This window comes from Symphodus melops (assembly GCF_947650265.1).
Source record: "Symphodus melops genome assembly, chromosome: 5".
Taxonomy (NCBI): Eukaryota; Metazoa; Chordata; class Actinopteri; order Labriformes; family Labridae; genus Symphodus; species Symphodus melops.
The window spans coordinates 17,438,948-17,450,537 of record NC_136695.1 but is presented as its reverse complement, the minus strand read 5'-3'; the positions used below and the strand labels follow the sequence as shown (position 1 = coordinate 17,450,537).

At 37.8% G+C, this 11,590-nt stretch overlaps 1 protein-coding gene across 1 annotated transcript; it reads left to right on the top strand.

Annotated features, from left to right (window-relative positions):
* Positions 1–7,511: 7,511 nt before the first annotated feature.
* On the top strand, positions 7,512–10,961 carry LOC306824377 (fMet-Leu-Phe receptor-like). The gene is made up of 2 exons (XM_079344496.1): positions 7,512–7,566; positions 9,289–10,961. Exon 2 carries the CDS (start codon positions 9,300–9,302, stop codon positions 9,672–9,674), a length of 375 nt encoding a protein of 124 aa, XP_079200622.1. The 5' UTR covers positions 7,512–7,566; positions 9,289–9,299; the 3' UTR covers positions 9,675–10,961.
* Positions 10,962–11,590: the final 629 nt, after the last annotated feature.

Below are 11,590 nucleotides of genomic sequence, written 5' to 3'. Positions count from 1 at the left end.
TGTACCTTTATGAAGTTTTGACTTGAAGTGGTTACACATTGTCATTGGAATTACGGATGTTTGGTTTGCTGTGACTACACACACATTTAAGAAAATTTCCCAAGTATCATATGGTGTGATTAACATGTAATCAAAAGGGAGGAATGTTATGGAAAATTTTACTCCATGTGTACTACGAAGGTCTCATAGAATCTGTCATATGAAATGTATCTGAAATGTCTTAGAATACGACATTCACAGCATATTGGGTGTTTTGTTTCCCATCAGTTTGTTCCCTTTATTCTGTTTCTCACACTCTGTACATGTGGGAAGAGTCACCCAGACTCTTTCTCACTGGACTCCATCTCCTTCTCAGCCTTGGGAGATGGTAAATAGTCATGTAGTCTCTTTTCTCACACTAGGGGATAGATGGCGCCCTGCCAGGTGGGCAGTGTCTCTATGTGGCGTGATGGGGAAGTGATCTGTGTAATGTGATGGAAATGTATAAGTTTTCATGTTTGCCTTTACTCGGGGCCTCTTTCTCTCCTCACCGTGTGAGAGAGGGGTCTTCGAACGCTTATCTTGCCTTCGAATAAATGTTCATTGAGACCAGATCGATCTTGGGGTTCCTTTTTGAATAGATCTTCTCACTCTTTATTTTCACTCTTTGGTAATGGAAAAAATTCCACAACACATAGAATATACAAGACTTTAAGATTGAGATTATGTAACCTTAATCAACAGTTGTGTTTTTTTTTCTACCCTGAACCGCCACACAGACAGACTTTACTTTCAGCTGATTATCAAATTCTAATAACTCACTTTCCCTAAAGTCAAGTCTTAAGGAAAATGCCAATTTGACAGCCCCATCAACCACCATCTCTTTCTTGTTGTTGATAGGTCAAGTATTGAAATGTACAGTTTTCACATGGTAATTTATGAAATGATTTCTTCTCATGGTGCCCATATGTGTCTTTAATCGAGATTGGTCTATATTCATTATTTACACAGTTAAATAAATCAACTGGAAAACAATTTGAATGTGCCACATTATTTAATGTGTTCATTTTTTTACATATCCATTATTTACTTATTAACTGTTTACTTCAAAGTATACTGAATGAAAACCTATTGATGATATCTTTTTCATATAGGATTATTTTGGAACTTTCAATCCAATATTTTGTTGTAATTATTTTGACTTCATGGTTGATAACCAGTGTATCCTCTATTTGAAATAAAGCCTGGATATAAACGATTAATCTGTTGGAAGGGTGTGTTTGTAATGTTGCATTGAGTAAAATAATAATGTTACTTTATTATCATTTTTTGGAAATGTCATATTTATTCAACATGATGGCTATATTTTAAAGAAAAAGCTTTACATTACATGTAGAATGCAGAACAATTGATACAGATATTCAAACAATACATACATGTTGTATGAAATACACCTACAATTAAGTGCCTCATTGTATTTCATACAGGAAGAAAGTAATTCATTGGATGTAGAAAAACAAAATTTAAAGTGCAATAAATCCTTTATAAAAGTCAACAAATATATTGGCAGCCTTTGACTTCCCGTTTGGATAGTAAAATAAATCCACTATACACTGACACTGTCATACAGCATATACTACAAGTTCCCCTGAGCTTCCTGCATCCTATTTGGCTCAGTGTGAGGAGGTACAAGATATCCAACACCTGTACTTGCTCGGAACTGCTTATCTTTCCAGAGATGATAGTTTAACTGAAGAAGATGAAAACTGTCCTATTGTGACACAAATCACTTACAGAACATGAATTCTTTGGCTGCACTTCCACCAACCTAACATCCTGATACATGATATCATCCAGTAGACAGTGATCCAGCACGTCTCACTTTGAGCTGGGGTGGCCGTGTGAAGATACCACCATGAAGCAATACAACTTAGCACATCCAGTCCCTGTCTCCTGCAGCAGGACATCATCCTGACCCTCTGGACTTCTCTCACTGCTGTAGATCACAGGAATCTGGTCTGCTGGTAGATCAGACGACATCACCATGTTCCCTTGTGACTTTCTGCAAACACAATCAGCACAGATAGATGAGAGGTCAGTTCTCTGAAGGTATCAAGGAGTCACAGCTAGTGTAGTTAATGTACCGCCTACATTAAGCACAGACTCCTATCCGTCCTCTATAGGCCTCTCCTCTTCCTCTGACCATCCTGCTCATATCTCAGATATCATGTTGTGTTGTGACTAACATTAAAGTGTGTATGCTGTACAGACTTTTCATAGTGTCTGCTTCTGATTGTTGACCTCTCTCTCTCTCACACACACACACACACACACACACACACACACAGGATGATTTAGTGAGCTAACGCTAGAGTAACAGTTGAACGTCTCAATGTGTTATCATGTCAGCAACATAAGACTGAGTTGAGTGATCAGTGTTTACTTCCTTTTAAAGTTAGCTCAAGTTGTAAAGCTCCACTTTGTGTCCTCGCTGCTCCATCTGTTGGTGATTGTACGTCATTGTTTACAACGTCGAGCTTGATGTTTATGTATTTGTCTACTTATTTGATTGACAGACTGTGACTGCTAGAAATTGTAGCATATTTGCCTCCCTACTTTTAACTGTAATATTGCCATTACAACGAAAAACAAATTCACTATGGTTAAAAAAAAGTGACGTCACGGCTTAAACAAAGCACAATGTTTTCCAAAAATGTAACAAAGCTGACAATAAAAACAATGAACACATACGCAGCTAACTGTGATGATCAAGTGCTATTACAGTTGACCACAAGGTGGTAATAGTGAGTCATCATTAGAGCTACGTGACAGAGTAAGGAAATATAGGAGAAGGAGTAGAGGGTGTAAACTAACTACGTGTTACATAAAAATGATGTTTGTAAACTGACAGAGGACAAAGTATTCTTTTTAAAAAGAACGAACAAAACACAAACACGTCTTCTTCTTTAATGTTTACCGGCAGCTGGCATTCAAAGAGTTGCATTACTGCCACCTCCTGTTCTTTACACTATTTACTGATCTTTAATAGTCTTTTAAACAATCTTCTTACATTGAGAAATGTCATCACTTCCTCCCTCCCCTGAGCACATTCTACACATACAAGAATATTTTTCCAACTTCTTCCTGCTCCTCCTGTTCTTTCTTATTCTGATGTAAGGAATTTGTTTTCCTTGAGAGAGAGAGTAGCTTAAAGAACGTGTGTTGCTCAGATTGTTTTGCTGTAAAGGCCTGTAGGTTGCAGCATTAACATGATAACATATGTGGTTAGACCTGCAACAATACATTTGCATCTGTCAGGTACATGCAAACTCATAGTTGTATAATGTATCTTTTGAATGTGGTTTCCCTGAATGCAGTTCGAGCCTTTTCTGATTTTTTATCCTTTAGCTCTCACACTTATCACTATAAGTAGGTAAAGAGTATGACTATACTGATTAATGCAGGCGATTTAACATATCAAATGAATTTATGTAATTCTAAGTGTAAAGATATCAGCTTTCTTCTCTTGCACCTGAAAAGTCATATAACTGAAGGCAAGACAGTCACATGCCCTTTCAGACAATGTGACAAAAAATGTACAGTTAAGTCTACATTCACATCACATGTGCAATTCCATTTTTAATTTGGATACTGTTGGCTTGTTCTACAGATGTCTGCCACTGCAGCAGATGTTGAGCGCACGCTGATCCTCCCAACCAGTCCACACATGATTCTACTAAGTGTCATAAAACCTTGACACAGAGTGAATGTAAAAACGGTCTGTCATAATTAGTGTTAGTTTAGTATCTCTCATTTCTGAGCGCACCTGAATGTATCTCCTATTGTCTGAGCCCCCCTGAAAGCATCACGCTCTTAGCGCATCCACTGATTGACGCTGGGAGAGAGACATGCCCAGACAAGTTCTGGAGTTCGACTGAAGGGATGTATGTTTCTTGCGGACTTTTTATTGATGTGTGCGTCCATGAGAGAAATGAGTTGATTGTTGCTTAGTCCTTTATTGTTAATAGTAAGATGACCGTTCTGTTTCAAAGTGCTTGCAGTTATTGATTCTAAATGAATGCTAATTGCTGGCCGATTAACAACAGTAGTGTGTACAGCCTAGCTTGTTTAAATGAACGACTGTATTGAATACTATGTTTGTTATTCTTAATAGTTATAAGTGTGAGTTATAGTTACAAGTATTCTACAATTTCTATAGTTAATATTGCTAATGGTGTTTAGTTCTCCTCTTGTTGTAGAACCACACACACACACACAAACACCCATACAACAACTATACTAACGAAAGAGATAAATTTCCTCCTTTCCTCTTAGCACTAGTGTTCAATGTGTGTGAAGCAAAACAAAAATAGCTTCCACCTAGTGCCACATAAATATATCAAGGTGCACAAAATAGGACATTGGGTTGACTTTTTTCCACCTTGGTATGAGCAATTAGCATGTATTGGTATCTACAGTATATCATGAATTTAAGCATACCACTGTAATAATGGCAACAACAGAGCTGTTGTAATCCTGAATCGTGAATGTTCTGTTTCTCATATTAAGATCATTCTCTCATAAGACACAGTGGTACTTAAAATGAAAAAAACAAACAAATTTTTAGTGGATTAATGTGATAGGGTCTATTTTAAATGCAAATTATCTTTACTTACCATGTGGTATACCTAATATCTTTTATACTTGCTCTGTTATTAAATGTAAGATGCTTCATTGGTGTTAATCCAGAGGGGGAAAGAAAGACAAACCAGGTTATCAAAGAAGACGGGAAGCTGGTCCACAAAAAGGCAACAACACTATGTGTCCACTCTCCTCAAAAATGTAATGGACTTTTTTTTAACCAGTAAAGTTATGTCCGCCTGTCTTAAATGTGCTGTTACAGGTTTATTTTTGGACTCGCCATTGTCGAGGACCTGTTTGAGATGTTGAATTGTTATTCTTATGTAATGTGTTTTGTAATAATTAAGTTAGCTTGTAAATGAAGGCAAAGTTAAGTAAAGTGAAATTGGCTCATAATTTGTACTGTTTGCTAAAACTCAAACCAGACAGTCAGTTTTGAACTGGGAGGACCATAGGTTGATAAATATAATGTTAGCCATCTCTTGTCATAGTTCCATATAATATAATATGACAACCCATTAACAGTGTTTTTACGGATTTTATGGATACTGAAAATGTTCAACTTTAATAAATGCCTCATACTGTAAGACCATCTTTCGCCTGAGCCATTTTTGTGCGAGCAATTTTCAGGGGTTTTAATTTTTAAATGTAAAACTTCATCAGCTTATATGCAGAGATTACATTCTGCGGTATTTAACGTTGTTTTACAGTTATAAATTGTTCATGGAGAATACTGTTGGAGCTGTAAAATAACAGTATAATGGCAACCAAAGAGCTGACATTATAATACTGTAGTTTATTTTCCATACAGTACTGTTATAGCGTTACAGTAATAAACTAATAAACTGTTGTTGTAGATCACAGAAGAGATAGATCTCTTAACCTCTTTGCTTATCTCACAGTGTACACATATCAGTGTGTTGTTTTCTGATGAAAAGTCGGATTCTGCTTTCTTTTAATAGTGTCACCAAAGTGGTTACAAGCATTTGAAGTAATGTTGCAGAATTGTTCAGTCATGATGTTCTCATTTGCCTTAAAAAAAAAAAAAAAAAAGAATCAGTATGACTGTTCAATAAGTTAAGGAAGATCATGAAGTAGGTTCTTATTGTACTTCGGGGAAACACATTGAAATATTTTTGTTGTGCAACATCCGTTTTAATGTTGTTGATAAACTGATAGGGTTGTGGTTCAATGACACCAAATTGAGCCACAGTAAAAGGCTGGTAAATTTTAGGGTTAAAATGTTGAATATGAACACACAAGTAATGTGGTTCTGGAAAAAAAACAACTCATTTTTTGTTATGCTTTGAATAAGATTAACTCCCAACAAAATCATACAGATGAACAAATGTGTGGGTAGTGTAACGGGGCAACAGAGTTAAGAAGAGCCATGTGGGAGGAAATATGACCATGAAGTTAAACTCGGATGTTAGACTCAGACATTATTTTCTCAAAATGAAAGGTAGTCCTATACAGTTTCTGCAGCCAATACTCCCACATGTTCATGCCTGCATCTTGTTCTTGTTAATTTATGTCCAATGTTATTTGTCTCTTCCTGTTGTGTCTGTATGATTGATAAGATATTGTGCATATTGACACATTCTTTATGCAAGCATGGAGCAGTAATCTTGGTATGCCAGGAAGGTCGTTTGTACTATCATTTTTGGACATGCAGCTGATCTTGAGGTACATTTTATTGCATAGTTTTGGATAGATTTCAGTTCCAATTGTAAGGCTCAGAGATCTGTACTGGGATATTTTTTAAGTACAACAGTAACAGGAATGTGCCAGGCAGGTTTAAAAGATGAAATTGCTCGTGTGTGTGTGTGTGTGTGTGTGTGTGTGAGCATTCTCTTTTTTTTAAACTAGCAATCAGGGTTGTGGTTGTTGTCTAACAGCACTCTGTAGTAAAACGTGTTCACCTTTTAACATATATTTTAGATGTCACATTCTTCAGGAATGCAGGGTGCACTTTAATGAGTATCAAGTTTTCTCCAGTGACCAAAATCATTTCATCCTGTACCACGATGTTTCTATCTTAACTTTGGAGCTCATGCAAAGTTTTTGTCACAATTAACACAAAATGAAATGTAAAGCTATAAAAATGGGGGACAATCTTTGTAATATTTGCTTGCCTCGTGTTCATATTTTAAATGAACGTGGGCACAGTGGGAGTAACCTGGTATTTCATCTAAGTGCAGGGCACCTTAAATAATCGGCAGATGCTGCTGTGACTTTTCTCCATGTAGTGCAGCTTGAAGAAAGAGGAAATCAAAAATATGACAATCATGTAACCCACAGATAACCATTCACTAGACCAGCACAGAGCCATTACACTTAAAACCTCAACATATCATGACCTCAATCGCCTTGGTTGAAAACACATTACACAGCATTATCCCTGGTGAACATGAGAAGTCCCAGCTACTCCAACAGGCAGTCATCTAAACAAACCCACTATGTATGCATATACAGGCATAGTTGTTTGGTTTCTTGGTGTTTTTTGGAGTTTCCCAGCTAAATCAGGCTGCTTTTGGAAACATGTCTTGGCAAGATTTTGCGTTAGACTTCAGATCGACTCAACAGAGCTTGTTTGTTTGTTTTACTTTGTCAGAAAGGGATAAATGCGTGTCTGTAATTTCGATCTATAGACCTATACTGTGTGCATTAGCGTGGCCAATATCAATAAAGCTGCAGTTACATTTCATCGTACCCGTTTTTAAATTTTCTGCACGTGTAGCCCAACTGATACAGCATATACTGCAAACTGTTATACGGTCTCCTGATGAGAGTAAGCGCCTGAGGTCCCGCCTCGATGTGGGTGATGACGTCACATATTTAAGGAGCCAGGGATCAGAACTCCAATAATCCTGCAGACTGAGCAAACTGAGTCCAGAATTGCTTTTGCAGCGGAGACATCCCCATCGGACTGGCGCTTTGAGAGAGGTACTGTATCTTACGTTTGTTATCCCAAGGAGCTAAAAGGCGGGGGGAGTGACCTTCAAATCACCTAGTTTAGGGACACACTTTCACTGTAAAATTATGTAAGTAAGTAAGTAAGTAAAATTTATTTATATAGCACTTTTCGCAGGCAGGGGCCACAAAGTGCTTCACAAACAGGGTTTAAAAACATCACAAGCAATACACAGACAGTACAAAAATCATAGCAGCCCTAAAAGAGACTAATTAAAAGCCTGGACAAATAAAAACGTTTTCAGTTGACTCTTGAAAGTGACAACTGAATCAATTGAGCGCAAGGATGATGGAAGTTCATTCCAGAGGCTCGGAGCAACGACCTGGAAAGACCGGTCACCTCTAGTGTGATAATGAGCTCGAGGGACCTTCATCAGGTTCTGATCCATAGACCTCAGCGCTCGCACAGGAGCGTAAAGCTGGATCAGCTCACTAAGGTAAGAGGGAGCCTGACCATGTAGGGCTCTGAAGGCCAGAACCAGGATTTTAAACCTGAACCTAAAAGACACTGGCAGCCAGTGAAGGTCTTTCAGAACAGGGGATATGTGGGACCTCCTATTTGTGCGGGTCAGAATTCTTGCTGCAGAATTTTGAATTAATTGCAGTCTAGAGAGCTCTTTCTTGTTAAGACAAGAAAACAAACTATTGCAATAGTCTAAACGTGAAGACACAAAGGCATGGATAATGAGCTCCAAATCATTCTGCGAAACCATGTTTCTAAGTTTGGAGATCTTCCTCAGTTGAAAGAAGCAGTTCCTTGACAGCTGTTTACAGTGCTGGACTAAAGTCATGTCTTTGTCGAAAATAACTCCCAGGTTTCTAAGACTAGGCTTCACGGACTGGCCTAGGTCCCCCAAGAACTGCTTAATCCCTGGAATTGAGTCATCAGGGGCGAGAATCAATGTTTCTGTTTTCTCAGCATTGAGCTGCAGAGAATTTTCGCTGAGCCATTGTTTGATTTCCATCAGACAAAGACGTAGGGAGCTCAGCTTCTGGATCTCGGACGGCTTAAAAGAGCAGTACAGCTGGATATCGTCAGCAAATAGGTGGAAAGAAACATCATCGAACCTTCGTATGATCTCTCCTAGAGGGATCAAATACAGCAAAAACAAGACAGGACCCAAGACGGAACCTTGAGGCACACCACACAGCAGGTCCACAGACTCCGACCTTATTTGGTTGGCTGTTACATTGAAGCTTCGTCCAGTCTGGATTTGAACTGCTTCGTTTCAGGGAGAACTGTAAATTAACCATAGTCATAGCTCCAGTGGGTAGAAAGACTTTTTTGTTGATGAAATAGACAGATTTCGACACTAGTGGTAATGGCAGAGGTGTGATAGGCTATCTTTTCACATCTTTTCTTGATAAATTTTGGTTCCCCATTTTGCTTGCCAGTTGAAATGTGTTGCACAGTTTGCATGTACACGTAGGGCGGAAATTTTTAACTTAGAAATGTACTCTTGTTTTCTTGCATGATGAGATCTTATCAAATATCCATTGTTAGATCTTCTCTAAAAGGTATTAATTAAAGATTTCACAAATTCAAAGAGTTATCTTGGTGTCAATAGAAGTTCATGAAAAGATTGTAGTTTTTTTAATAGAGGAATGTTCATAATAATCTAACACTTTAATCTTTAATGATGAGAGACTGGGTAAAATAGGAAAAGTTAACACTGGTTTCTGTTTTTACTGCAGCTCTCAAGACAATGATGGATCTAATGACCACCACGCCGTTCTACCACATTAACACAACAGATGCCACTGGAAGAAATGGCTCCATGTACGAAGATGATGAAGAGTATGACTATAGGGATGAGCATGCTGAGCTGAGACAGTCTCTTAATGTCATGTCTACCACTATCGGTGTCCCCATAGCCACCAGCCTGGCCTTCCTCAACAGCTGCTTAAACCCACTGCTCTATGTGTTCATGGGCCAAGATTTCAAGGATAAAGTCCGCAAATCCATTCTGAATGTTCTGGAGACTGCTTTTCAGGAAGAAGTTTCTCGATCTTACACCTGCACAAACTCAATGATCACGAGTCGGAGCAAAGACAAGTCTGTTTCTGATGCTGAATTATAAGGTTTGTCCATGAAGTGAAAACGCAAATAGTCTAACTGTAGATAGCTAATGCATCCAAGTATAAAAAATAACATATTTTGAAGCTTTTGTTACGGTTCTTATAAGGACCTAAAACAGCAGATATATGCAGTATATCTGAGCTGGAACATTTGACCTGTTACAGTTTTATTGAAATAGGTTTTTGTTTAACTATTGAGGTCTATAACAGAATGCAGTTTCTCAGCACCACCTACTTCTATTATTCTGGATGAGAAGGATGGTAATACTGTAAAATTACTTGTGGTCCATCAGCAGTAGAGGGGTGGAACGTATGAGTATTTCAAATGATGAAAATAATCATTTCAGTACAGTGTTTACCAAAAGGGGGTTGAGTGCTTTATATCAGTTAAAATCAAGGAAACAAAAACAAATCTGCACACATAAATGTACACATGCAGACACATGTACCCCCATTGAATTAAAGAAAAGCAAGAGGCTGGGTGTGTCTGTTAGAGATCAATGGTTCTTCTTTGCTATACAGTCCTGTTTTTGGCTGCACTTTGACCCACAGTAGTATCTTCATTACACCACTGAACAGAGGGTCCCAGCTGAGGTACCCATATGATGTCCTGGCTCTTGCTGGGACATCATTGAAACAGTTGAGTTGTTGGGGTCAGAAGGGGCCATGTTGTACGCAGTCTTGGCATTAACACATGCTTGGGTTGGAAGGTGGCAATGCTGTTTTGGTTGCAGTGGCAACTAAAGGCCATAGGGTAGGTTATTTTTTTGCAAAACAAGTTTTCTGGAAATGAGTTGCCTAACTTCTCTCTCACACTGAACTCCGCCCAGCAACCGAAGTGGCCACAAAGGCCATCTCTGCATGCATACAAGTCAAAGTCTGAAATAAGATGTTAAACAACACTAAGTAAAACTTGTTTTATTCCTGTATATTAGTCTGTATTAATTAACCTAATATGTAATGTTTATTTCTTGCACTGCTTTATGTATGACTACAACAAAGAAATGTATTTAACACACTGTTCCACGCTTAATAAACAAGCTGTTTAAATGTGGTTCAACACAAGCACAGGCCAGTGTAAGCTTTATGTAAACCTTTTGATACTTATGAAAGTGAATGTGGGATTACTTTAGTTAGAAAGTCCTTTGCATGGTAAACTTGGCAACACTTGGTAAACTTGTTAAGTGTGATATTTTGTATCATTGTTGGAGGTTTTAGTGTTTGTCTCTGATCCCATCCAACATTGAAAGCATCTTGTGTAAATAAACTGACTGCTTTAATTTATCCAACTTTGTCTTTTTGTCTGATTTTGCTGGATGACATTCTTTATTTAAAAGGCTTAAACCATAACATAAAACCATTTCAGTGGATTTATGGCAACTGCTTTTGTGTTTATCTAACAAAAAACGTGTCACATTTACAGTATGAATTCAGTCGTTTGTTGATATAAAATGTGTAGACTCACTATAAAAGCCTTGTTCTCATAAACTATGTTAAAGAAAGTTAAGTTTGTGTCAATCTCATCCTGATATAAGCCTTTTATTTTGTTAAACAACTCCTCAAAACACGGAGCAGTCACCCGTAGTTTATCTGTGCATTAGACAACTCAGCTGATCCAGCATCATATATTAATTTATCCTCAATAACTAGTTGCTAATTAGAGGGCTTCGCTTTATCCCTGTTATTACATACATGGCCAGTGGGAGGCGCTGTTTACCATGTGCTTCTCAGATCAGATATGTTTAACACAAGCAATTTAACATACACTGTGCTCTCTTTGTACAATGTAAATAGTAAATACTAATAATTAACTAAAAAATATAAACAAGTAATCAAATACTGATAGGTGCAAGTCTAAGTAAGATAATAGTGGTGAGTTTTGCAACAGGATGATGAAGTGAACATGAGGTAGTTATCT

What these genes read in the sequence shown, in the direction of transcription:
- LOC306824377 (XM_079344496.1), top strand. Translation starts at nt 9,300, where the DNA reads ATGATGGATCTAATGACCACCACGCCGTTCTACCACATTAACACAACA.